The sequence below is a fragment of the Lipotes vexillifer genome, unplaced genomic scaffold (genome assembly GCF_000442215.2).
Source record: "Lipotes vexillifer unplaced genomic scaffold, Lipotes_vexillifer_v1.1 scaffold238, whole genome shotgun sequence".
NCBI lineage: Eukaryota > Metazoa > Chordata > Mammalia > Artiodactyla > Lipotidae > Lipotes > Lipotes vexillifer.
In genome coordinates, this window is record NW_006785665.1 from 2,037,155 (window position 1) to 2,064,604 (window position 27,450).

The following is a 27,450-nucleotide window of genomic DNA, read 5'->3' on the forward strand; positions in this document are numbered from 1 at the left end:
GTCTGCTGAGCCAGGAGTAGTTTGAGATACCGAACTGTCATTTTTGCACATTTGAATACTTTGCAGGCTGGCTTTGTATAAACGTATCCTCTGGTTTCCTATATGTTGTAAATATTTAGACCATAATTTCATTATAAATAAATGTATAAATATTCTGCTTGTGGTTTCTCTGTTCTTTCTTCTATAACCCATCCATACGCTAAAATTCATAAACTTTTTTACTCATAGCATGATATCATAACCCCATCAGAAAAATACATACGTGGACCCAAAAGTTTGCATGTAGTTCCAAGAGTTTTATGACTTTCCAAAGTAAACCCTTGAAAGTCAAAATGAAAATGTAAAGGATTTTTGTGATGGACGTTTTCCACTTTGATATTCTAGCCCCCCCTTTATTGAACATGGTTTGTAAAGGGACTGAGTGAAGGAAATATTTTTAAAGGAAATACAAGTTATTCTTGGGAAAACATGCTTAAAAAGGAAGAAGGGTGGGCAGAAATTGTAACAGAAAAATTTCCCCGTGTGAAGTTCCTTTTAGTATTTATGTGTGCTACCTAGAGGTGAATATAGTTGATAGTGCCTTCATTTATCGCTGTATTTAATTTAAGGACCCCTGAAAACTCTTGAATTATCATTTCCTGCCGGAGGGTAGTATCAATACATTTGTTAAAAACAAATCCAAAAAAACCCTAATTTTTAAATATCTTTCGTTTACATTTGTTTAAAATATGTGCAGAAATCTGATTAGTCTAACTAGAACATTATCTTTGAGACCTGATTCTGTTTTTAAGAGCCCAAGTCATTGTCCTTGTCCCTTTGGGGAAATTTGCTTTTTCTGCTGTTAAGCCTTAAACTTGATCTTGGTCCTGTTTTTTGGGAGGATTTGGTGGGTTCCCGTTTCCTGTTTCCACATTCATTTGGCCAAAATTTTTTTTTTAATCTTCAACAGTACTGGGTAAGTTGTTATTTCTAGAGGCCCCTTGTGTGTCGCTTATCACATACTTATTTGACTTTTGTGTTAATAATTGTTTTAACGCCTTTGTTTGTGGGCACGTCCTCAATATGCTACTCTCTCAAGGCCCTTAGCGGTGAGTCGCGGAACGGGGTTTTGAGGACCTGCCGGGGAGATGGCCCTCCCCGGGGGGGGGCGGGGCCAGTTGCGGGCGTCACGGGGCAGCTCCGCCCCTCCCCCCCCCCCCCCGAGCCGCGGGCGCTGGTGGCGCCATCTTTCCCGGCTGCGGGAGGGGTCACAGGTCAGTGCCGATCCTAGCCGCGAGTGAGGAGGGCGAGGTGAGTGACCAAATCCGGCCGATGCCTTCAAGTCCCGACGGGTACGAGCAGCAGGAGTGGGTTGGCTCGTGAAAGGGAAGGGTGGGGGGCCTGATGGCGGGCCGGAGATGCAGCTGGGGGAGGGGAGCTGTCGAGGGGAATGGGGAGGGGGCGGAACCTCCGGGTACCGCTGGTGTGAGAGGACCCCTGCGGCCTAAGGGGCGGTGTTCCTTTGGTCCCCAAACCTCATCTTTCTCACTGGGCTCCTTCATGCTGTGCCGGTGCTCCAGTTTGAAAAGAAATTCAAAATTTCTTTGTCTCTTTATTCTTTCTGGAAAGTGTAATAATTCGGAAAACCTGTGATGTTTCATAGGCGTGAGCTGTCCCGGAGGGAAGGTGAGGATGTAGGGTTTCTTAGGGCCGCCAGAAAGGGAGCAGGAGTAATAGGTCAGAGTATGGGAAGGTAGGGCACTGGCTCTAGGACTGTCGTCACGGTGTCTAAATCCTGGTTTAAATATTTTCTTCTTTATTTCCAGGTGCCTTTTCCTCGGGGCAGCCCAGGATTCTCCAAGAGGACAATGGATTCTGGAATTCGCCCAGTTGGTAGCTGTAGCAGCCCTGCAGGGCTGTCACGGGAATACAAACTAGTGATGCTGGGTGCTGGTGGTGTAGGGGAAAGCGGTAGGTGATGTTTGTCTTCCATCTTAAAAGAAGTTAGAATGAAAAATTCTTACAACAAATGCCCTCCACCCAAACCAACTGGGAGACTGGCTATCATGCAATATTGATACTTAAAGTTCTTTCTGTGGGTGACCTTTGTGTGGATTTTAACTTTCCTTTCTTGTTTTAAAGCCATGACCATGCAGTTCATCAGCCACCGGTTTCCAGAAGATCATGATCCCACCATTGGTAAGTCAGATTATCACTTCGGTTTTCCAAATAAACCCCATAAAAGTGTCTTGGTGTCAATTTTTTCAAACAATTTTAAACCATTTATATTTTGAGCCTTTTTTGGTGTCTAATTCAGATTTATTTAATAAGAATATCATAGCAGTTGGTAAGCAAATAGATTTTTTTTCCCCTAGCTTAACTGTATATGTATATCAGCCATCTTAGTCTGTCTTTTATTGAGCATTAGTGGGACACTTTCTTTGTTATATTTTTATGGTTGGTATATTGTATTGCCAGGTTAAGGGAAAAATTTAAAGGCCACTTAACGAAGCCTTTTGCTATTAGTTTTTCTAAGGGTCTGACTTGAGACTGACTCTGTAACTATGAGTCAGCTGGTTTGAACTTCCACAGAAGGAAGCAGAAAAACAAGTAGAGCCAGCCTGCTGAACTCTTCCAACCCAGACAGGCAGAGCCTGGACTTGTTCCACTAGAAGCCTTTCATTTACTTCCTTATACCTCAAGTTCATTACATAGCAAGGTCTTTCTTCGTGTCTTTTATAATCCTTAATGCTCTATTGTTAGTAAAACAGTGTTAGTAAAAAGTAATTTTGTTTTGCCTTTTTTTAAAAACTGTTCTATGTAAACACTAAGAATAAGAACGTTACTATCATTCCTGAACCATAAGGAGGCAGGTTTGATTTTTAGGAGTTATATCCCAGGATAAAAGAAAAATGGTGATGGGGATAGAGGAGGGCACAGAATACCTGCCATATTACTTATATTTTCAGGATGTGACACTTTGTCGTGATCCTGGGTCTCTAGGAAGGATTTCCATTGGGTCAGTCCTCTGCTGCTCTTTTTTCCACAGAGCCAATGAGTGTTCTGTGCTAACCCATCTTTGGATGTGGTCATTTTATATAGTAGATGCTTCTGTGGCTTGGGGAAAATAGAAACAGTTCTTATTTTTTCATGTACTATATTAAATTTAGAACATTGTTCAGGAATTCACACTATGGTGGGAATTCTAGGAATAAAATTAATTTAGGGCCTAGGATAATTTACTTAGAACTCCAGAAATATCTTTTCCTGGGACTTCCCTGGTGGCCAGTGGTTAAGACTCTGTGCTTCCACTGCAGGGGGCACGGGTTCAATCTCTGGTCAGGGAACTAAGATCCCACATGCCATGCAGTGCGGCCAAAAGAAAAAAAAAAAGAAAGAAATATCTTTTCCTTTCTTCAAAGTAAAACCTGGGAATTCCCTGGTGGTCCAGTGGTTAGGACTCAGTGCTCTCACTGCCAGGGGCCTGGGTTCAATCCCTGGTCAGGAAACTAAGATCCTACAAGCTGCATGGGGTTGCCAAAATAAAAAAAAAAAATTTTAATAAAATTTAAAAAAATAATAAAATAAAACCCATATCCTTGTCCCCTGAAAAGTTACTTTTTTTAATCAGTTGATTTTTTTTTTTCCCCCAGTCAGCTGCTCTTCTGACAATATTATCTGATTTCAACAACAAATACTTTCATCTCTTGAGTTCCTGTTATGTGCCAAGCACTGTGTTAGGCCCTGGGGGTACAGTAGTGAGCAAAAAGATATGGGGTCTGCTGTCATTGAGTTTACAGTTTAGTGCAATTTTGTTTCAGACTTTGGCTGCTAACTCTAAGAAGAAAAACTTTATATTGTAACCAGTACACATATAAGTATATGTTTGCACATATGTATATGTAATTAAAATATCATGAAACTATATTTACCTCACTAAGTTTGGTGCACTCTTGTATTTCCTCTTTCATTTTAGATTTCTGCTTGTTTACTTTAATGCTGGTCCCAACCCATTAAATTCATCTACAATTTGCAAATACTAACGGATCACGCATGACCTGTAGTTTGAGAATCATTGATTTAGGCTTTTCATTTTTGAGGAAGAGTCAGAAGCAGGGGTTCAAGAAAAAATGTTTGAAGGAAATGCATAAGGATGTAAGCAGCAGTTGTTTGAATGAAGGAAATACTGAGTGAGGTTTTTCTCTTCTTTTTTACTTTGCTGTATTTTCCAAGGGTACCATAAGAATACATAAAGAAATGTGCTTTCATAAAGGAGAAATTATGACAATATGGATTCTTTAGAAAATAGTAAACTCTGGTTTTTGCTTTTCCTATAATGTTAAAAATGAGGAGAACTATAGCATATGGTTAAATACATAAAGCTTTTGAGTCAAGCAGCCCTTGCATTCAATTCTGGCTATATCATTAATGAACTTTGTAAGATGGGAACACATTTAATGTTTTAGAGTTTAATTTTCTTTACCTGTAAAATGGAGGTAATAATACCTACCTCACTGAATTATTGTTACTGTTGAATGAGCTAACATATATAAATCACTTAGTATAATGCTTGGCGTCTAATAACTATTTAGTAAATGGTAAAGTAACTTTTCTGGCCTAACATTTTTCCAAAAGACAATCTCTCAACTCTTTTAGAATTGTAGGTGAAGTCTAATAAGCTTTAGCTATGAATAAACTTATGTCATGGTTTATGTGGGAAAAAAGAAATTAGTTGAAGACCCAATTTACATATCTCAGTGGAATTAGGAGCTTCCTGAGAACATTTGGGCACTTAAATGTGTAATCTACTTCTCCATAAGATGAATTTCAAAATAAGGTTACATATTCTTGCATTTATGGGTTAATAGTACCACCTTTCTTCCCTTCTGTAGAAGATGCTTATAAAATCCGGATCCGTATTGATGATGAGCCTGCCAATCTGGACATTTTGGATACGGCTGGACAGGTATTAAATCCCAAAATGCTATGAGTAAAGGCCTTTTTGTGCTAGTAAAGGGGAGGGGAAGACTTATGCAGAGAAGATCATTAGTTCATCTCTTTTAATTTTTCATGCACTCTGACTCAGGATAGCAGGTAACCAACATCTCTCTTTAATCTGAAATAAATAGCTGAAGTGTATATAGTTCCAGGTTGCACCAATACACTAATAATCCTTGTTTCCCTCTAGGCAGAGTTTACAGCCATGCGGGATCAGTATATGAGGGCAGGAGAAGGGTTTATCATCTGTTATTCTATCACCGATCGTCGAAGTTTCCATGAAGTTCGGGAGTTTAAACAGCTTATTTATCGAGTTCGACGTACTGATGATACCCCTGTGGTTCTTGTGGGAAACAAGTCTGACCTAAAGCAGCTAAGACAGGTGAGGATAGATTAGAAAATTCTATGTGTAGTCTTGTGGGACTAGTCATTTGTGTTTCTCTGTTTATAAATTTCTTTGCCTTAAAAAGAAAATTTTAAGTTAACTTCTCCCTAGCCTGGAAAACTTCCCTATATCTACTAATGTGCTCTTATTTTGGGTAAAATCTGGATTTTAGGAATCAGTTTACAGGACAAAATCCACAGGATAATAATCAGATGACAAATAGAATACACATTAAGTGAAGGATCATGGATTTTCATTTTCTAAAACCTCAGAAGTAAATCTCTTTATGTTGCAAAAAGAGAAACTTAGTCTTCAAGGTATACTTCCTGATGGTGAGGATTATGAGCCATGGAAAGGGAGAATAAGAGAAATTGTAGAGGATTTTAGAATGAGTGATACCCTTCAAGTTAGCAACAATGTTTAAAGTTTTGCTGTTTGCTATAGAGTTGAAGGAGTGGTGAAAGGGGCACATTTATCACTACCAGTGAAAGCAACGAATGGTACAGACTTTTTAGAAGTAGTTTGACAGTAGTTAAATTCATAATGCTTCTCAGTTAATTCCTGTTTGAATTAATCTGTTCAGGGATTTATATATGAAATGTTCATTGCCAGGCTATTTATGGTAGCAAAAAATTAGAATTAAGTCTAAATGTCCAAAAGTAGGAGAAATTATGGAATATCCATAATTGGATATATTGATTTCAGGTTCCTTATGGTTTTCAGTATTGTAGTTTAATATACCTCTCTTTGCCTTGTGATTTATATTCTTGAAATGAAAAGTATGAAGAAAATTAAGATTGTATATTTGATATCTATAACTATTCCCTGTTCCAAAAAGTTACCTTTAAAATAGACTAGAAATAGAATCACATAATTTGAAAGCAGAAGGAATTAGAAGTCATGTAATCCAGCCTCCCAACATTATCACTCTGCTCTGCTTGGACCTTTCCAGAGTTGAGGCACTCTCTTCCTGTTAAGGTAACCCCTTCACTTTTTGGGGCAGTTGTGATTATTTTCTGCTGTTACCACTATAAATTTTCTCATGTTTACGTTTTTAAAGGTCACCAAGGAAGAAGGATTGGCTTTGGCCCGAGAATTCAGCTGCCCCTTTTTTGAGACATCTGCTGCATACCGCTACTACATTGATGATGTATTCCATGCCCTTGTACGGGAGATACGTAGGAAAGAAAAGGAGGCAGTGCTGGCCATGGAGAAAAAATCTAAACCCAAAAACAGTGTATGGAAGAGGCTAAAATCACCGTTCCGGAAGAAGAAAGATTCAGTAACTTGAAGGGAAGATGTGAAATGTTTATCTGTGAACTGCAGTGCTTAATCAGAGCAGTCCAGTAACCTGCATTAGTGAGCATGGTGCTTGTTCTTTCTCCTGTTATGACTGTTATTTTAAAAATAACTGATGAAGGGGACATGCCCACTAGGAGTTTTCAATGATGTGGTATTTAAAATATTGTTTCTTAGCTAATTCTGATTTTATTAACCCAGTGGAGCACTGTCTACTTTTAAATTGTCACATTAGAATTCGATTTACCAATGTTTTGGGTTCTGTTGCTGATATTAATTAATGTAAATTTTTTATACCCCGGGGAATATGAATACCATATGTGTTTGACTAAGCTCACAAGAGGAATTTTTTGCCATGCGCTATTCTGCATTCTCTTTCAACTGCAATTTCCTGGGACTGTCCCAGGTAAGGACTTCAGTCTTTTCTGTTCATGCTGTGCTTCCTGGAGACAGAACAAAAGTCATGGGGAAATCAGTTCTAAAGAGATTGGTGCTAAAGTTCAGCAAATAGCTGTGGAACTGACTCCTGTTGCAGATTATGGAGAGATGATATTGGGGAAATCAGGCTGTATGTTTTTGCAGGAGCTTGGCTAGAAAATGTTAGGATCAGAACAGTGCTCCTCAGAGGAGCCTGTCTTTTCTAACAAGTACACATTTGACCCAAATGCACTGGGATGGATGAGAGCAAACAGAAACATATAAAATGTAATGAAGCTTTCTCCTACAAGGTTATTTTACTCTTCCTTTCAGGGTTTTGCCCTTCTTTACCTTCAAAGGTAAACATTTTGTGAACCATTACTGGGTTACTAAACGGTTGTTTAATCTAAATCCTTGGTTGGGACAGCCATTGCCTTGTACAGGTTTATTTTTTCCCCAGAGATGCACACACAAATACATTTACATTAATTGCTTCCTAGTGCTTTCCCTTAGCTTCCCTGTGCTCTCTAGAAGAGCTAGGCCTGGCAGAATGTTTTTTAGGCCCTTCGTCAGACTGACTGCATTTTCCATACAGAAAAGACATCAGGATTTAGTAAAATTGTATATGTGCCTCCTTGACATAGACAATCACTGGACTCAGTGTTCTAAGAAAGCCTGTGGCATTTCTGTGTAATGAGCCAGTCTGAAGCTTTAAAATTCCCATATGTTGAGTTTCTCATTGAAGATTTCTTTACAAGGACCTTGCTAAAGTTCACCTCAGGGTTTTGCCTGAGCCTTGACAAAGCTTAGCCTAAGACAGTACCACTTTGATGACTGCATAGTTGAGAAACTATCCTGTCTTCTTGGGGAAAATCAGCTTTAAATATTGGTGGTGAGGTCTTTCTTTTATTTAGAATCAGGATTATTTTGATACCTGAACTTGTTATGTGTGGAGATTAAGCACAAAAAGTGCTAAGAGTAATGTAGCATATGTTGAACATTAAATGTCACTGAAGCAGTGTTTGTGACCACTTTAAACTCTAAGAACATGACTTTGTGTAGCACCTCTTAAAAAGTGCACACAGCTCAATTCACTGTTTACCGTTTTTATTACAGTCAGGACAGGGGTGTTGTATGTTTTCTTCCAATCAATGGTATGTGTTCCAGGTTTAAAGGAAAGTGACGGTTGTAACTTTTTTAGCTGAGTAGTGATCCCTTTTGAAACTCTGAAATGTTTGTGCTACCAAATAAATCATGGTTTATGGTACTCAAGCCATCCAAAACTGAAAGATGCAGAATTTGAACCTATGCAGGACAAAAATCTTACAGGAACCATAGCACTTTGGAGAAGTGTGAAGTTAGAAGTACAGTGCAATTCTATTTTAACAGTATTTCACCACATTTAAACTAGCTTAGAGCCTGTTAGGTTTAATGCCTTAGCTTCTCATTACTAATAACTTAGGGAATTGTTGTTAGCATCAAGCAAGAAGTTGACAGCTGTGTAATTATATCTATAAGACAGGAGGGAGTTTGTAATGTATATAAGAAAAATAACAAATGGGTGTTTTTAAGACTATCACTGTCATATATTTGATCATTGGATTACTTTGCCCATCAGTTAGTATTGAGAATTCTATTCATGGTGCTAAATAGTTTGAGGGGTATAATATGTGTAAGTCATAGCTCTATTCTTAGTGATTGTATAGTGTAAATAATTTATAAGCTCTAAATAGTCAGCTTTATCTAATTTGAGGGCATTAAAATCAATTACTGCCTGGAACTTTGAGGAGAGAAAAATTCAGGGACAAGTTGAAAAGCACTGGAACTGTTCATGTCCATACCAGATTGGTAAGTTACAAAATTTGGAAGCTGGTGTCTAGAATTAACTGTTTAGAATTCCAAAAGAGATACATGTTTTAACTTTGTGATATATTAGTAAGAATTGGTCTACTGTAATGTATGGGGAGGAGAGGGGAGAGAAAAGGTTTTCACTTATGCACTTGTATATGATGACAGTTTGTATGACACAATACAAAACTTCTAAACAACTTACTGGGCCTTTCCTTTACTTACCTATGTATGGGTAGAAATGTCTGGAATCGTTACACAAGGGTCATTTTAAGAAAAAATACCTTGAGATTTTATATTCTGGAAAATATTGATTCAAAAAAATTTGAGTGCCCACCATATATAGAACACCTGTGTCAAGTGCTCGTGAGCATGCCAGGGAATGCTCCTTTGTCCAGAGATTACCTCAGTGCTTGCCTAGGTCGAGGGGTGGGTGGGAGGTGGAGGTGCTGCCATCCAACTGTGGAAGAGTCTCCCCCATGTGACAGTGAGCTGGGGTCCTCGCTCTAGGCATCACCTGGCTCTGATTCCTGACCCTAAAGCACTGCCCACTGTCCTGGAGCCAGCAGGTGGATGACACTTGGTATTTGGCCATGCCATTGGAGGACTTAGGTTGCAGAGTGTGAACTGCTGCTTCCAGGGCAGGTGCCGGAGAGACCCCACTGATACCCCAGCATCTCTGGGGAGAGGCGAAGGGACAAGGCAAAATTTTTAAAGAAGAGCCTACCTTTTTGGTGGGCAGATGGGAAAAACATGTTGAAAGTGGTAGTGCATTTGCCCACCTGATCAAGGGTTAAGTAAAGTTGTTTCAAGTATGTAAACTAAATGTGAGAGAATGAATAATTTTTTATGTGAAGGTCGTTGCTTTTATCTCCACTACTCTAAATGGGCATCAGCGTTGGTAGAGAGGACTTAGTTTGGACATTAAGGGAATATATTTTTGTGTCCTCATGATTTAACATTTATTGAGTAGGTCAGTAACTGTCAGTGTGTCCACTATTAAAATGGGTAATGGAAGAGGAGCATTCCATGTTCTAATGTAACCTCTGTTAGGATAGACAGTGGAATTACAGTCAAAGTATTTATGGACACTTATGTGCACTAAGCACTGTTTGCTTTAAGAGCTGTGAGGTATTCAGAGGGTTGTAAAATATCCCTGCTCTGGAGCTTTGATTAAATTTGCATATACAAAACAACTAGAGATCAATCTTAAAGCAACAGATTACATACTTCAAAGTCAGAGTGTTACAAAGATTCAAAGGAAGGAATTAACATAGCTCGGGCAGATCAGTGGAGCCGACTCTTTAAGAGTGAACGGGAGGGCTTCCCTGGTGGCGCAGTGGTTGAGAGTCCGCCTGCCAAAAAAAAAAAAATCCATCTGCCAGTGCAGGGGACACGGGTTCGAGCCCTGGTCCCGTGCATCACAAGTAGAGAGCTGTTTTGTTTTTTCTCATTTTTCTCACTTTAACCTCTGGAGATTTTGATTTCACAGATTTCTGATAGGACCCGGGAATCTATATTAAAACAAAAACCTCCCAGGTGATTCTGATTGTAGCCATGCAGCCATTCTTGGATTAGGAATCACTGAGCTTGATGATGTCAAAGTGTCTTGGTAGATCATTGGAGGACTGTTTAAAGCAGTGATGAGTTGTAGTTAACAGATGTGGAAAATTGTGGCTCTATGTAGAATGGTGTGAGGATGGGGAGCAACTGGAAGTAAGCAACAAGAAGTCTGCTCTAGTAGTTCATGAGTAAGGAAACAAGGGCTTTGGCTGTAGGGACAGGCAAGAAATATAAATTCATACCTTGTTATGAAGGAAGCCATTGGATACCACAAAGTGCTGTTAGGTCTTAATGTTTGGGATATTTTGAAATATATATATATATATATATATATATATATATAATCAACTTTTCAAAAATTATTTTTGGCTGCATTGGGTCTTCGTTGCTACACATGGGCTTTCTCTAGTTGCGGCGAGCGGGGGCTATACTTCGTTGCAGTGCGCGGGCTTCTCATTGCGGTAGCTTCTCGTTGCTGAGCACAGGCTCTAGAGCACAGGCTCAGTAGTTGTGGCACACGGGCTTAGTTGCTCCACGGCATGTGGGATCTTCCCGGACCAGGGCTCGAACCCCCATCCCCTGCATTGGCAGGTGGATTCTTAACCACTGCGCCACCAGGGAAGTCCCTCCAATCAACTTTTAAATATGAGTTGGCCTTGAGACAAAATTACTGAAATATTTTAGCTTTGTCTGATAGTTCCTGCTTTAAAAAAGAAAAAAACATGATGAGCAGCTTTTGGTTCAGTGTGTACATTCCCCAGCACACATGATTATATCATGAAGTCACCCAGTTTTTTGAACAAAAGCTGCTGGGGTGGGGACATGTGTCATTTCCTGCCCTTCCCAGAGCTGGTTATTACTAGAGTTTATTACAGTTTGCTCTGAGCCAGGAGAAAGTGTTTAGCTCCAGAAATATCCCCCACCAGATACTTTTCTTATTTTCCTTGCAGAGGAGTGTGTAGGTGAGAGCGTGGAGGCAGAGAAACTTATGGTTTATATGAAAGTGTGTCTAACTATGTACTCAAATACGGTGCAATCGACATAAAATCTCTGCTGGCCTGGAAGGCATGCATGCACATACAATTTAGTCAGAAATAACTTGCACAGTCCCACCCAAAACACTGAGGCTATTCTTACTTTCATATCCTTAGACTCCTGAAGAGAGTATGTGGGTCTGGTTGCAGCTAATATACATTCACCGCCACCACCAAAAAAACAACTCTAGACCAAACTTCTTTTGAAACTCTGACTCAGAGTAAATAGGAAGAAGAGGCAAAGGCTTTTTCTGTTTGCTTTAGGTCTGCTTCCTAGACAGTATTTTGTTCACTGCCTGTCTGCCTTTATTTGACAAACCTTTACTGAGTGCCTACTGAATGCCAAGGCTTCCTGTTGGGTGTTGGGAATTCAACAGTGAATGAAAACAAGCATACAGCTCTTGGAGTCTCAGTTCTGTCCTTTGGGTGCCTCTAATTCTAAAGTGCAAAATCTCCTGCGGGCTTTGATCAAATCAGATGGTGGGAGAGTGAAAGGGGGTGGAGGACAAGCAGGAGTTTCAATTCCTTGGTAAACAATAATGTTTAAATGTTAACTTGGAAAAATGCCTGAGAAGAGGCTGATTTGGTGTGAGTGAATGTAAATCATGAAAATGTCCAGTTTCGTACAATAGCAGATGACCCTCTAAAACATTCTTGAGGACATTGGCATCAAGAGCATGAATACATTCTAATTTGCATTAGTTCCCGTAGCCTCTGTTTGCATCTTTCTTTGAAGTCTCCACCAGTAGTGATGGTAGAAAAAAAGAGGTTCTGGAGTCAGAGTGCACAGGGTGAATCTGAGCTGCGTTGCTTGTAAGTGGTGGAACTTGGAACAAGTTGTTTAAACCCCTTGGACTTTTCTTTTTTTTAATATATTTATTTATTTATTTATTTTTGGCCATGTTGGGTCTTTGTTGCTACATGTGGGCTTTCTCTAGTTGCGGCAAGCAGGGGCTATTCGTTGCAGTGCACAGGCTTCTCATTACAGTGGCTTCTCTTGTTGTGGAGCATGGGCTGTAGGCGCGCGGGCTTCAGTAGCTGTGGCACACGGTGCTCAGTTGTGGCTCGTGGGCTGTAGAGCACAGGCTCAGTAGTTGTGGTGCACGGGCTTAGTTGCTCCACGGCATGTGGGATCTTCCCGGACCAGGGCTCAAACCCGTGTCCTCTCTGTTGGCAGGTGGATTCTTAACCACTGCACCACCAGGGAAGTCCCACTCCTTGGACTTCTCATCTGTTAAATGGGGATAATAATAGCACATATCCAGCAGGGTTGTTGGAAGGATTGAGTTTTAAATTTATAAAGTCCTTAAAATAGTGTCCAGCATTGATAAGCATTCAATCGTGTTAGCTATTTTTGCTATTACTACTAAAAAGAAAATGAGTCCCTCCTTACAGCTTGTCAGAGCTTTTCAATTAGATTGAGGTTTACCATGATGTTTGAGGTGAATTACCAGCTCCCCAGACTTGAACACGAGAGCGGCTAATGAATTCCCAGGCTCTTAGCGATTTTTCTGTTAGCACATCTATTCCTGGGCCTGCTGAGCTTTAAGACCTCCTCTACGAGTTTGTTCCTGAACGCCAAGCAGAGTTTTGAGCATTTATTAGAGGTGCTCAGAAGGTGTATTTGACCTAACATGGTATTAGGCAATTGAGATACTCTACAGCTTACTATCTTGTAAAAGTTATACTGAATGAGAATAAATTGTTCTCAGTTTTCTGAAAAATAAATGCCTTATGGCTAAAACTTACATTGCTCTTGAATTATTTAAAGAACACTTCAAGCACTAGGCTGTTTGTCTTTTCAAACCACAAGGTATGGGGGATGGATGAGATTGGTAGGTGAGGCACTTGGTAGGTTGGCAACTCTTCTCAGAGAGTTTGTTACCAGATCACAGGAGAAAATACCTTGGAGTGAAAGGTACTGTAGAAAACTATGTGGGAAATCCCTGGTGGTCCAGTGGTTAGGACTCCACACTTTCACTGCTGAGGGCCCAGGTTCAATCCCTGTTTGGGGATCTAAGATCCCACAAGCTGCACGGGGCGGCCAAAAAAAAAAAACCCAACTATATGTGATGTTCTTCATTCATTGCCCACCCTGCATCAATTCTTTCTTCCAAAGGAAATGTTTTACTCAAGAATCCACCCATCTCCCGTACTCAGTTCCAGGACAGTCCTAAATGGCCTAAAGATAATCCCATCCTCCTTGCCTGTGATTGGTTCAGAAATGACCATGTGACACATTTTGGGCCAGCAAGATAAGAGGAAAGAATAGCTGGAGGCTTCTGGGAATGATTGACCTTATCTTTCTAGGAGAGGTCCTTTTCCCCCTCTGGGGGGTGCTTCTATAAATATCATAAAAGCCTTATGATTAAGCTAGCGTTGAATGTCCCACAGAAAGAACCTGGGCCCCTCATAGTATTAGTGACCTTTTGCTGAGTCAACTCTGAAGCCTAACCTGCCTCTGGACTTCCAGTTAGGTGAACCGATCCATATTCTTAAATGTTTAAGCCAATTTGAATTGGGTTTCCTGTTAATTATAGCCAAAAACATCTTGAGTGCCAAGATACTCTTATCATCATTGTTATTATATTATCATGTTAGAAAAAAGTAATATGCAAAATTATATATATACTATGATTGGAATCATAAGGTAGTTCAAAGAGATTGGAAGGAGATATGCCCAAATTAATACTGTTTGCCTGTAGGTGGATTTTTTCCAGTTCCTATGAATTGTACTTTATTTTATGTGTTTTCTACAATGATCCTGAGTAATGTATCAGGGGAATAAATGTACAGGAACTAAGACTAGAAGACAAAATGGTTGTTAAGGTTTTGGAATCTTGATTTTTTTTTTCCTCTTCTCTATTTTCCAGTGTTTTTATAATATGCTTAGGATGTTAGTTTTGCAAATTAAAAATGTTTAATAGTTCCTTAACTGAAACTTTAAAAAGTTTTAAACCTTTTCTCTTGCTTCCTTTCTCTCTACTACTTGTGTGTACACACAGTGTTCCTTCTCTTTCAGGGCATTTCTCGGTTTGTGATTAAATATTTATTAGTGTGATTAATGCTTGTCTTCTTCTAAGCTCCTCAAATGCAGGACCCTTGCTCATCAATGTCTTATATCCCCAGTACCTGGCATATGATAGAGACTCGATTAAAAAATATTTCCTGACTAATGAATAAATAAGAGAACAGAATCAGCCAGTCTCAGCATTGCTTTTGGAAATATTTCCAATTAAAGGGGCAGACTAATTCTCAGCACTAAAAGCCATCCTTTCTCTCTCTGGTGGTTATGATCTTAAATATTACATTTTAAGAGGAAAACAGAAGGACTAGAAAAAGGACTCTCAGTCTGGAGCCTGGAATCTGCATTTTTTAACAAGTGTCCCAGATGATTCTGAATCAGGTGGTCTAAGACCGCGCTTTGGAGAACATGCCCTAGTACATCCTATTGGAGTCTGAATGTTCACATCATTCAGTCATCCAGCTTCCAAGAAAATCATGCTGATGTCACCGGGCCTATTTAATGTGAATCAGTCTTTATTCTGCACTTGTGTGGTGCATTAACAAATTCAACATACAAGATAGCATTACATATTGTAGGTTAGCGTTACAGCATTATGCAGTTTCACACAATTCATGTTAGCTTTTCCGTTTTTTTCGTTTTTTTTTTTTTTAATTTGACACGTTTATTTTATTTTTGAGTTTCATTTTTACAAGAGAAGACACAAGGTAAAGAAAGACGACCACGTCGGAGAAGGAGCACGGTGAGGGCAATGTCACTATCGTGGCCATAATAAAAGCCTTCCAAGAAAAAGGACTTGCATTATTCCCTCTCCTGAGCAAGCCGCCCCTGTCCCATGAGCCAGTTCTATCTGTTTTCACATCCAGAGCACCGCTCATAAACATGTACATCTTGGCTGTGCTCCACTGAGAAGAACTGAAGGAAGGACTAACTCATAAAAGGGACTTTTGTTATTAAGAAAAACTCTTGTCTTCCCAAAGGAATCAAGGTATCAGCAGAGAAGGACTGACTTGGAAAATCAGAAGTGACCATTCCCTAACCTATTCCTGACCATGACTGCCTTGTGCAAAAGCTAGAATGTGACTCTCTTGTCTTTTAACTGACTCTTAGGAGTAGGCATTCCTCCTCCACCCTTATCAGTTAGCTCTGGGAGGAACAAATGTGAAAGCCAAAGCCAGCTAAGAAACTTTGGGACAGCAAAGTCAAGGGCACGATGGATCAGGCCTGAGGTAGGAGGGAGGAACCCTGTACTGTCCGCCTCTTTGCCATTTTTCTGAGAAAGACACCGAGGCAGCTCCTAGGCTACAGAACTACTGGTTCCTTCCCTGCCACCTCATCACCCACTGCTCAGTAGACCCAAAGAATGCAAGGAATAAAGCTACAAGGAGGTGGCGAAGAGAGGAGTTGGGTGAGGCTGCTTTCCCAGACTTACGCCAGGAGGAGCTACAGAGGCACACACAGCAGGGCAAAGGCCAGACTATCTCCACCTGTTGCTTTGCATTGTTTCTGGGAAGGAAACAAAAGCGGGTTGCTCAGCGATTTCTGATCTTTAGACATTAAGGCGATGAAGAGGAACCATTTAAAATTTTTCCTAATGGGGCTTCAGAGTGCTCCTGTCAGATTTACATGAAACTATCTCAAAATGCATTTTTAGAAAACAAAAATTATTTTCTTCTACGTATGATACAGTATTTACATTCCATGGAGTGTTGGATAGAGACTGGTGGTGTGAATCCAACTGATGATGAGATTGTGAGTCAGATTATGGGGGATGTGGGATGACAGGGACAAGAACAGAGAGTGGGCTTTGTGCCTGCTCAGAACTGCTGCTCTGCATTGTCAAGAATCCAGGTTAAAAAAAAAGAAGAAGAATGGGGGGTGGGCGGGGAACAGATTGCTTTTAAATCCACAGAGTTAAGCGAATGTCAAAGGCAACATCACCACTCTCTCCACGGAGACTCAGCTCTTCAACTCCCTTCTCAGAAGCAAGTCAGAGAGTGATGTTCTTGTATGAATGTGGAATTTCAATCTTGGCTAATCTTTCAGGCCTCGATTCAAGCTTCTGCTTATTTGAGTTCCTTTTCAGGCTGGCAAAAATATCTACTGCCTATCCAGGCTTACTTATTGTCAGTGAAGTCTCTGCCATCTGAAAAGTCTCAACTCTAAGAGACATGGCTGGTCTAGGAATAAGGAGATGTGAATTCTAATCCCAGCAAGATGCTGAATCTCTCTCAACCTCTATTGTCCACTGGCAGAGGAGGATTGAACTCTGTGGTTACCCATACCTTCATCTTATCTTGAGATTCAGAAGTCCTAAGAACTAAGCACTCTGTTTTCAGGGAAAGGATGTTCTGAAAAAGTCCAAGTTATCTTTATTATTAATTTAGTCACAGGTACTCATTTAGTTACTTTTAAGAGCCATGATTGAAAAATTTAAAGAGAAAGAATAATTTCTGAAGTCCCTTTTCCTTATAAAGCAAAACTAACCTAATCTAAGCTACTTGAGAAGATTCTAAAGCTTCTCAGTTTTCAGCATTTCTGGAAAAACAAAGTTTAATCCTTCAAAACGCTGATGATTTCTAAACCATCAACCAACGAATGGCTGTCCTTCCAGACACAGTTACAAAGGGAGATGGCAGTCATCTCATTTTCCTTTCCTTGTCTTCATACCTACATTTGGGATCAGCTGGATATATTCATTGGTACTATTCTGTACCTGAATTTGAAGTCGCCAAAGCTCTTTTTAGACAAGTCATCTAGTTTTGTAAACCCAAATTCTACCTAAAAGTCTGATGTCTTCGTGTACTTGATCACAAATGAATCAAGGACTGCCTTTTACCCATTCATAGCAGGAGAGCTAATAACAAACATACCTCATTTCGCAAGTACTCTTTCTCCTGCAAACCCTGCCTTATCCGTTCCACCTTTGTTTCTTGGCTTACTACAGACCTCTGGACCTTGCGCTCAGTCAAAGGGCAGAAATGTAAGCGGTAACGGAGAAAAGATAGGGATGATAAAAACATGAGGTTTTACAAGAGCAAAAGATTCTTCCACAGAGGTGGGGAGTGAAAATAACTCTCTAGAGAAGCCCAATAAAAAGAGACCAATTTCAGGTAGTCAGCAAATACAATTCGGCACAAAACACAGTTTTCATGGATTAAAATCTGTACCTTGATGTTGGCAGTTAGGCTAATTTCTTCAGTTTGTATTAGACATGCAAGTATAAGGTTACATTTTTATATATAGACTTGTAGAGGTCTTTCCCTCTCTTTTTCTCCCCCATAAAAAAAAAAAAGGGAGTTCCTAGTGCCTTGCAAAGGAGAAAAATCATCATCGCTAAGAACTGATCTGCAGCTGTGGTCATGTGGGGTGTTCTTTGTGGGGTTTGTTTTGTAAGAAATTTTCTTCTACAGCTAAAATGAGGTTTTGAGTCCGCTTCTCTCTGTTTCTCTCTCTCCCCACCACGTCCCTGCCCAGCCCGGCCCTGGGGTTAGAGGCAAGGAGAAGAGGATTAGTACTCGCTCAGACTGTGCCACTTGGCCACGGGCTTGCGGGGGCTCTCGCAGACCTCTCTCCAGTGTTCAGCACCGCTGACTGTGACACTGTGCGCCCCCAGGATCAGCCTCCCCACCACCTCGTTCTTGGTGGTGCGATCGAAGTCGATGACAAGGAACTCGATGCTGATGTCGGGCAGGAGGTCAGTGGGGATGTCGTAGATGAAAGACTCGTTGAAGACTGGGTTCAAAGTGCACTTCTTCACATGGGTTTTCTTCTTGGCAATGCGCTTTCTGCCGTAGTAGACGTTCACCTTGACATAAGGATCTGGGGCCCCCAAAGAGATCAGAAAAAGGGAGACAGGCCTATGACACAGTTCTCTCCTATACAATGGTGGCTTCCAGTTGGGGAGGAGGGGCTTCTGCTGTTCATCTCCTTGGTGTCCCATCCCCCACCCCGTGTGGTCTTTAGTGATTGCACACTAAGTGTACACTGACTGTGTACACGTCTGCCCACCTGGACAAGGGGCCAAGGAAACCAGGCAGGCATGGAACAGAACAGCCACCTCAAGTCAGGGCCAAAGAAACCCCCGCGACACCAAGAAGCATTTTCAAGGGCACAGGGACTAACAAAGCCTGCAGGCTTTTTGCCGAGTCTCACGTGGAGCGAGGGCACAGCACCCAGCATGCATGCATAGCACTGAGGATACCTCGCCAAATGTGGAGACCCCATTTTCTTACCCAAAGCACCTTCCCAGCTACATTCATCAGGAAGAGAATGTAGACAGAGAGCGGAATGGGTGGACAATGAGAGGTGACAGGGGTCCTGAAAGGTGGAGAGGGGGTGTCTGCATCACAGGCAAGGGGCAGTGGTGGGCGGGGCGTGGACAGATAGAAATAGGCTGAAGTCCAAACACATGAAAAAATGCTCAACATCACAAATTATCAGAGAAATGCAAATCAAAACTACAATGAGGTATCACCTCACACCGGTCAGAATGGCCATCATCACACAATCTACAAACAATAAATGCTGGAGAGGGTGTGGAGAAAAGCGAACCCTCTTGCACTGTTGGTAAGAATGTGAATTGATGCAGCCACTATGGAGAACAGTATGGAGGTTCCTTGGAAAACTAAAAATAGAACTACCATGTGACCCAGCGGTCCCACTGCTGGGCATATACCCTGAGAGAACCATAATTCAAAGGGACACATGCACCCCACTGTTCATTGCAGCACTATTTACAATAGCCAGGACATGGAAACAGCCTAAATGTCCATCAACAGAGGAAAGGATGAAGAGGATGTGGTACGTATATACAATGGAATGTTAGCCATAAAAAGGAATGAAATTGGGTCATCTGTAGAGACGTGGATGGACCTAGAGACTGTCATGCAGAGTGGGGTGGGTCAGAAAGAGAAAAACAAATATTGTATATTAACGCATATATGTGGAATCTGAAAAAACTGGTATAGACACGTCTAGGTCTTATTGGCAAAGCAGAAATAGAGACAGACATAGAGAACAGATGTATGGATACCAAGGGGGGAAGGGAGGGGGATGAATTGGGAGACTGGGATTGACATATATACACTACTGATACTATGTATAAAGTAGATAGTTAATGGGGGCCTGCTGTATAACACAGGGAACTCTACTCAGTGCTCTGTGGTGACCTAAATGGGAAGGAAATCCAAAAAAAGAGGGGATACATGTATACGTATAGCTGATTCACTTTGCTGTGTAGTAGAAACTAACACAACATTGTAAAGCAAATATACTCCAATTAAAACAAATGTAAAAAAAAAAGAGAAAAAAGAAATAGGTTGAAGTAAATAGCTGCTACCTGAGAGACCGGTGATATCCATCTTCGGCAAGTGTCTGGCTTTGAGGACCACCACTGTCATTCTTTGTGCCACAGGCTGATATGACAGAGACACCTGGAGCTCCCCTCTGCTAATGCACTTCTGGGGAGAAGAAAGAGCAGGTGAGAATCCCGGCAGAGGGAGCAGGCCACAGCACAGAAAGCATGCGGAGGAAAAAGGAAATGTTCTCATCATAATCCTGATACTAAATAAAATCATTTGCAGGGAGAGACAGCATAGCCTAGTATTTAGGAGCGCAGACTCTGAAGCCAGACAGGCCTGGATTCAAATCCTGACTCTACTTCTCATCTTTCTGACCTGGGACAAGCTACTTTCACTTCCTCATCTGTAAAATGGAGATAAAAATAGTCCCAACTTCCCAGGATTTGTAAGAGGATTCGATAATTTAGAATTTGTAAAACACCACAGTGCCTGGCACACAGTGTGTACCAGAGATGTGCATTCTCTCCTATTCTCTCATTCAGTTCTTTTTTTAAAAATTAAAAAAAAATAATAAATTTATTTATTTATTTTAATTTTTGGCTGTGTTGGGTCTTCGCTGCTGTGCACGGGCTTTCTCTAGTTGCAGCGAGCGGGGGCTACTCTTCATTACGGTGCGTGGGCTTCTCATCGCGGTGGCTTCTCTTGTTGTGGAGCACGGGCTCTAGGCGCGCAGGCTTCAGTAGTTGTGGCACACGGGCTCAGTAGCTGTGGCACGTGGGCTCTAGAGCGCAGGCTCAGTAGTTGTGGCTCACGGGCTTAGTTGCTCCACGGCATGTGGGATCTTCCCGGACCAGGGATAGAACCCATGTCCCCTGCATTGGCAGGTGGATTCTTAACCACTGCACCTCCATAGAAGTCCCTCATTCGGTTCTTGCCATAAAAAATGTTTTGAAGACTGTATAGTGGGAGACAGGAAACTTGAGTTGGAGTAACTTGGCCAATTACTCACCAGCTGGCCCCGGGCAAGTCCCTGAACTTTCTGAAGCCTGTGCCTCGATATTCACAAGGTGAATATCCACACCTGCTCCGCCTGCCCCAGTGTATGACCTTCAGAGTGTCTTCTCCAGCCACCTCGGATGCCCACAACTTTGTTTCCCCACTTTGAAATTTTATGCTAGGCTCTATTTTGAGCTTGAAAAAAAAAAACCTCTAGTCCCCCAAGAACATTTTAAATAATATTTTGAGGGCTTCCCTGGTGGCGCAGTGGTTAAGAATCTGCCTGCCAATGCAGGGGACACGGGTTCGATCCCTGGTCCAGGAAGATTCCACATGCCACGGAGCAATGAAGCCCGTGCGCGACAACTACTGAGCCTGCGCTCTAGAGCCCATGAGCCACAACTACTGAGCCCACGTGCCACAACTATTGAAGCTCATGCACCTAGAGCCCAATCTGGATACTAATTACATGCCAGGTGCTGGGGATTCAGAACTGATAGGACTCAGTTCTTGCTCCCAAGGAGCTTATCACGCACTAGAAGAGACAGAGATGTAAACAAACATGTTTACTTGTCAGAAAAGTGAGAAGCCTGGAAATTCCCTGGCGGTCCAGTGGGTAGGTCTGCACTCTCACTGCTGAGGGCCTGGGTTCAGTCCCTGGTCAGGGAACTAACATCCTACAAGCCACGTGGCGCAGCCAAAAAAAAAGTCCTCAGTGCTGCTGAGAGATTCAGGTGGAGGCTTTGCCAGCTGACGTCTGGGCTGAGTTGATGGTGGGTGAGTAAGAGACACAGGCAACGGGCAGAGAGAAGATCCCGTGGGGCAGGGCGGCAGAATGGCCAGTACAAAGTCTTTGGGTGCTGAAAGGGTAGGCTGTGTTCAGAGAATTGTGAGAGGAGAGAGTGTGCCTGATGCTGGGGTGCTGGCAGGAGGGACGGGCCAGGAACCCAGAGAGGTGGGTCAGGCGAAGGTGAAGGTCAGTGCGGGTGAGCTAACCAAACAGCAGAGCCAACCGCAGCACCCAGGCAAGAGGAGGTCTGTAGGCATAGGTGCGACAGTTATTGTTGTTGTTAGTATATTAATAAAAATACGAGTGAAAGCTGGAGAAGGAACTAAAGTAGAGAAAGACCAAAGTCAGAAAGCTCAGTTAAGAGGCTGCTGCAACAGGCTAGGGAAGAAATGATGAGGCCTGGAACCAGGGCTGTGGCGGAGGAGATGGACCTGGGGTAGGATATGTCTCAGGAAGAACTGTCAGGATTTTCTGGGTTGGGGCAGCTAACTGGATGAAAATATAGGGGAGAGGGAAGAGATGGAGGGCTATTTCTTGTGTTTCTAGCTTAGGAAGCAGGGATGAGACTGGGATAAAGAAAACAAAAGGAGGTGGGATAGGAGGACTTTAGGACATAATAAGTTAAATCTGAGACAAAAAAAAATTTCGAGACCAAATCATTCCTCCACTATCAACTCCTATTTCTTGTATTCTTCATAGCCCCAAAGGAATGTCACCTACTTGAGGAATTCTTAGATTGAGCAAAAATAGACCAAACTGACCACCAGCCTTACATACGCCACATACCCACCAAAATGACTTGCTGTGCACTCACTAAGTGCCAGGCACTCTGCTAGCAGCTAGGGCTGAAATGATGCACAAAGAAGACCCCTACCGTCCAAAAGCTCATGGGCTAGTGCACTACCTGCTCAGGTGTGTCTGGTGCAGTAAAGAACAACAGCAGTAAATAATTTAATTAGCTCATCAGTGAAAAACAAGCAAAAAACCCTAATAGTTGATGCTCTGATTATAAGTCTTAAGTCACCTCGAGGAATGAACTGTGATAATATTTCCACTTGGCTTAAAAAAGTTCTTGAGGCTATATTTCATACCAGGAGCATATGGAAATGTCTCTCGTAGGGTACTGAATGTGACTGAACTTTAAATTTAGCCATTAGCTTTTGAAATTGAAGTACAAAAGAAAATAGACTTTAAAAAAGATGTTCATGGTATTCTGTGCTAGATTGAAGCCCCACATCTTTTCCTTACCCCTAACATATAGTCGGCTCTTGACTATATCCACGGGAAGTACCCTCAGCCAGTGTAAAATCACAGGCTGGTTGCCCTTGCCAGACAGTATACTTCTGGGCTGCTTCCTTTTGAAGAGTCAGAATGCAGTCAGAAAAGGTAAACCCATTTTTACTATCAGCCACAACCAAATGGCATTAGGAAAGTAATCCATCACGAAAAAGAAAATTAAATGCCGTCTAAAACATTCAGAACTGGCCTGCCCAATACAGTAGCCGCTAGCTACATGTGTCTATTTAAATTTTAATTCATTAAAATGAAATAAAATTAAAATTTTAGTTTCTCAATCACGCTGGCCATATTTCAAGTGCTCAGTATCCATCCACATGTGGCCAGTGGCTACCACACTGGACAGTGCAGATATAGAACATCTCCACCATCATAGCATCCAGTGGATAGTGCTGATCTAGAAAGAACTTCTGGATTATTTGGGCCACTGCTCCCCTCCATTTCCATGAATAATGAAATGTTAACTAGTTTTGATATCTATCTCTGGGACCATCCCTGAATATTAGTATCTAAATGTTAAATATGCAATCTTGGGGACTTCCCTGGTCGTCCAGTGGGTAGGACTCTGCTCCCAATGCAGGGGGACTACACCCCACATACATGCCACAACTAAGAGCCTGCATGCTGCACCTAAAAGATCCTGCGTGCCCCAGCTAAGACCCTGTGCAGCCAAACTACACAAATATTTAAAAAAAAAAAAGTTTAAAAAAAAGAGTTTTATTTGTAAAAATAACATTGAGTACAAGATTATACTTAGGTTTTCTGGTTATTTATTTAAAACTCTGTTTCAAAAAAAAAAAACTGTTTCCTAAATCATCCATTGTAGCAAAATCATCCTAATTTAAATCCCGTGCCCCTTCCTTAGTTCGTTGGGAAGGTGGACAACTTCTGGTTACCTTCACAATAATTTCCTCCCCTAAAATCACTCCTCAGACAACTGTTCTCCATCTGATTCCCACCCCCCTTCATCTTTGGGCATTTTACATGGGCAGAACGCCCATCCCCATTCAGCTGCCCCTTTGTGATGCCCAAGTCTGCAGCCACAACACCACCTGAATGCCATTCCATTCTGCATTGAAAGCCTGGAGTTTCAAGTCTCCCCCTCCCCGCTCCCCTTCTCTTTCCACCCAATTGCCATTCCAAGCGGCATTGTAAATTACTCTTTGTCAAGGGCTCTTTGTCAAGGGCTGGGAGCGAACTCTGTTTCCCAGCCCCTTGGCCTAGTGAGGTAAAGACCCTGTTGGGGGGCAGGCAAGCAGAAGGACAAGGGGGAGAAAGGGTTTTATCCATGCCTGACAGAGCTGGGAGGCTTTGCTCTCAGAGAGCGGGATCCTTTCTCACTCCGTGGAAAAGAGGAACAAGAGCAGTGGTCCTAAAGAAGACGTTCAGCTGAAGGAAATACTTAGGCGAGGGATAAGTCTATTTCTTATAATTAGCAGGGCCCCGTCCACAGTGATTTTTCTAGCCACAGCATCTTTGCAAAGAGGAGGACTCATGCGTCCTCAATAAACCTTCATTGGGGATAGAAGTTCTCAGGGCTACCTCCGCATAAATCACAGTCATGAGAAAACAAAAGAAACAAAAACCTCAACATTCAATCACATCCCTCCTTGTCTTCTCCCCAATACACAAATATAGCATCTTTCTTTTTTGTGTGTGTGGTTTTATTTATTTACTTATTTTACATAGCAATTTTCTTTATTGTTCCTGGATAACTGACATTCCTTTTTCTTTCTCTCTTTTCAGTCCCTTTTGACTAGACTGGATGAACTCCAAGGTCTCTTGTAAATCTGAGATTCTAAGAATCCTATCATTCCCATGACCATTGTCCCAGGTCATGAACACCAATCTGGAAGTAGAAAGACAGGAAATGGTTTGGGAAACAGTGACCTGAGGAAATTAGGAGTCTAACAACTCTCTATCATCCACCTTGTAAATCACTTCTTTCCCACTGTCTCTTCATCCCCAGCCCTCGCTGAACCACCTCCCTTCTCCTTGTGGGGGATGCATTATGGGAATGTAAATTCACTTTTATTTCTATCCGAATAAAATACTAAGAAAAAAAAAAAAAAGCTGCCACTAAAAAAAAAATCCAGTTCCAAAGTCCAACTCAGAGAGTTTTGGGCATTATAGAGTTTATACTGTGAACTTCTTTCATTAATAATTGAGTTAATTTTTAATGCTTCTTATATCTTTCTGTATATTCCTAAGAGCTGAGTACTCTCACAGAGTCACTCCATTAGCCTTCCTGATCCAGCCTAGAGGGAGACTGAGGCCCAGAGTAGGAAACTGCTTGCCCAGAATTAGTCAGTGAAATGGACAGAATCAGAAATCATGACCAGTCCAGGGCTTCCTCAACTGGACTGCAGTGGACTGTAATAACGGAAAGGACAAGAGCTGAATTTTCTGCTAAAGGTCAGGAAATGCAGTTGGGGTGGGTGGTTGTCTAGAGAAATGCAGTTCTCCCCAGTCTCCGCCCAGGAACATTTGGCTCCATTATTATAAGGGGGTACCTTACCCAGACCAGAAAGAGCTCTTTACAGACACTGTGGAATAGTCCAAAGCAGCTCTAACTGATGAGCCATATGGGGAGATCCAGAAAGGGCAGGTTCTTGGCTACAGTAGGGAGGGTTTAGGGTAGACATTTGGAGGCTGTACTGCTAGGGAATCGGGGGGACGAGTGACTAGAGAGATGACAGCCACGACCCAGGATGGAACACAGCTCTGCCCACTGGCACTGGTTGGGGAAAACAGGCTTAGGACACCTGGGAGGCGGCAAGGCTCTGGGGTGGTGCTGCAGGGGCTCTGGGTGTCCTGTCTGGAGCCTCTTCCAGGGGATGTGTTGCTCAGGATCCCAGCCCCGGCTTATCCCTCCTGAAGGGCGTTAATAAAGTGGAAAGAAGCTTGGCTCTCCCTAAGAGCCCCTGGCAGTTTAGCAAATGCCATTGTCTGTGCTCCGTGCCCAGTGTCCTGGATTTGAGGCTGTTTTGTTCCCAGCCCAAATCAGTCCCTTTCCTTGCCAGTGTCTTCCCAGCTGCAGTTTGGTACAGAGCCATCCTCCACAGTCAGCCGTGGGCTGTGACTGCATGAGCTGTCTGAAGGGAGTCCAGCTAGTTGGTGGATTTACCAGGCTGGTGCTCCAGGGAAGGCTGAGCTGGGAAAGAACCACCCTGCAAGGAGAGCTAGATGAAGGCAGGGAGTAGAGCACTGGAGCTGCTATAAAGGGGAGTCAGGAATCAGGGGAGCGGGTTGGCAGAATCTGGAGGAAAATAAATGGAAGGAGAGGGGAAGGGATGCAGAGAGATGAGACAGGTCACTACTGCAGCTTCTGTCCAGGCCTTCTGACTCCAACCTCAGAGGATATAAGAACTCTTGCTGTCTTGGACTCAGGGATGTCTCATTGTATCCTGGCAACAGACCAGTGTTTATGCCCTGACCAAATGCCTCTAATGGTCTTTGAAATGTTTGGACTCCCGCAGCCCCTGTGAGGTAGAGCTGAGTGGACCACGTGGCAACAGTGGTTCTCTGGGCAATGGCATGGCTGGGCTGGCTGCAGTGGGACAGGCGCCTACACAGCAGAGGGGTCTAAGAACACACGTCCAGGGGGAGCTGCTTCCTGCCTCCCCTCCCCTCCTCAGCCTGGCACTGCACAGCACCCTTCAGCAGTGGCCAAACCTTGATCCTGGGAGCTCACTGCACACTCAGCCCTGCTGGCCTGGAAGCCTCCTTCCAGTCCTGAGCCTCCTGCCTCCCCACTGAGTCTGGAGTGGGATGGCAGCTGAAGAAGGCAGTAAGAGATCACTAAGGCATCTCTACAGGCAGAGCTCTTTCTGGGAAAAGTGCAGTTGATTTTAGTGGCCCTCATATCCTTTCTGAACCTTCTACCCTCCTCCACTGATCCAGGCCTCCCTTGTCTTCCTCCTTCACTTTGTCAAAACAAAATATAAATACCTACAAATCATATATCCCTCCCAGGGATCAAACTTTATTACTAATAGAAATAGTAATAGTAATAATAATCATGGTTCCCATTTATTGAAGGTTTACTATGGGCTAGGGATTATGTAAATTCATCATCTTAATTCCTGTAAGAAACTGAGACTTAGAGAATTTAAGCAGCTTGCTCAAGGTCACTTAACGGGCAGAATTTAGATTCAAACTCAGGTCTGACTTCAAAGTCCTTGCTATTAACTCCTTATGGTAAATCCTGAAAAAGGAATGAAACTCAACAACTTCTTTCATAGCGCCTACCATACTCACTATGTGATAATTGCCAAGATTTTTTTGTATTTCTCCTCCCCTAAAGTAAAAGCTCCACAAGGGCAATGGTATGCCAGGTATATTATCTCATTGGATCCTCATAACCCATAAGGAAGGCAATATTATCAGCTCCATTTTACAGATGGGGAAATAGAAGCTTAGAAGGGTTAAGTAACTCATCCACATCACACAGCTGGAAAGTGGTGAGCTGGAAGGTGAAGCCAGGCAGTCTGAATCAAGAGCCCTCGTGCTGAACC

At 42.3% G+C, this 27,450-nt stretch overlaps 3 protein-coding genes across 3 annotated transcripts in view; 2 read left to right on the forward strand and 1 right to left on the reverse strand.

The window, feature by feature from the left end:
- KHDC4 (KH domain containing 4, pre-mRNA splicing factor) overlaps positions 1 to 155 on the forward strand; it is a 17,910-nt gene extending 17,755 nt beyond the window's left edge. Inside the window, exon 14 of the mRNA XM_007457919.1 lies at positions 1 to 155. This exon is cut by the window's left edge and continues 1,120 nt beyond it. The gene's annotated coding sequence lies outside the window, so the exon portion shown is untranslated.
- A 1,046-nt stretch (positions 156 to 1,201) lies between these two features.
- On the forward strand, positions 1,202 to 9,130 carry RIT1 (Ras like without CAAX 1). The gene is made up of 6 exons (XM_007457921.1): positions 1,202 to 1,331; positions 1,806 to 1,950; positions 2,122 to 2,178; positions 4,872 to 4,945; positions 5,168 to 5,359; positions 6,423 to 9,130. The coding sequence occupies exons 2-6, from the start codon at positions 1,848 to 1,850 to the stop codon at positions 6,651 to 6,653; spliced, it is 657 nt and encodes a 218-aa protein (XP_007457983.1). The 5' UTR covers positions 1,202 to 1,331; positions 1,806 to 1,847; the 3' UTR covers positions 6,654 to 9,130.
- A 5,910-nt stretch (positions 9,131 to 15,040) lies between these two features.
- Positions 15,041 to 27,450, reverse strand: part of SYT11 (synaptotagmin 11) — a 20,618-nt gene continuing 8,208 nt past the window's right edge. The window contains exons 3-4 of the mRNA XM_007457922.1: positions 19,887 to 20,010; positions 15,041 to 18,370 (exon numbers count right to left, since the gene is read on the reverse strand). Of these exons, the coding sequence (XP_007457984.1) occupies positions 18,060 to 18,370; positions 19,887 to 20,010 (435 nt within the window). The 3' untranslated portion in view covers positions 15,041 to 18,059. The remainder of the gene's footprint in view (positions 18,371 to 19,886; positions 20,011 to 27,450) is intronic.

Excerpts from the sequence above, each read along its gene's own strand:
- RIT1 (XM_007457921.1), top strand. The coding sequence starts at position 1,848 with ATGGATTCTGGAATTCGCCCAGTTGGTAGCTGTAGCAGCCCTGCAGGG. Across the intron at positions 2,179-4,871 it reads AGATCATGATCCCACCATTG|AAGATGCTTATAAAATCCGG; the intron begins GTAAGTCAGATT and ends TCCCTTCTGTAG. Across the intron at positions 4,946-5,167 it reads TTTTGGATACGGCTGGACAG|GCAGAGTTTACAGCCATGCG; the intron begins GTATTAAATCCC and ends GTTTCCCTCTAG.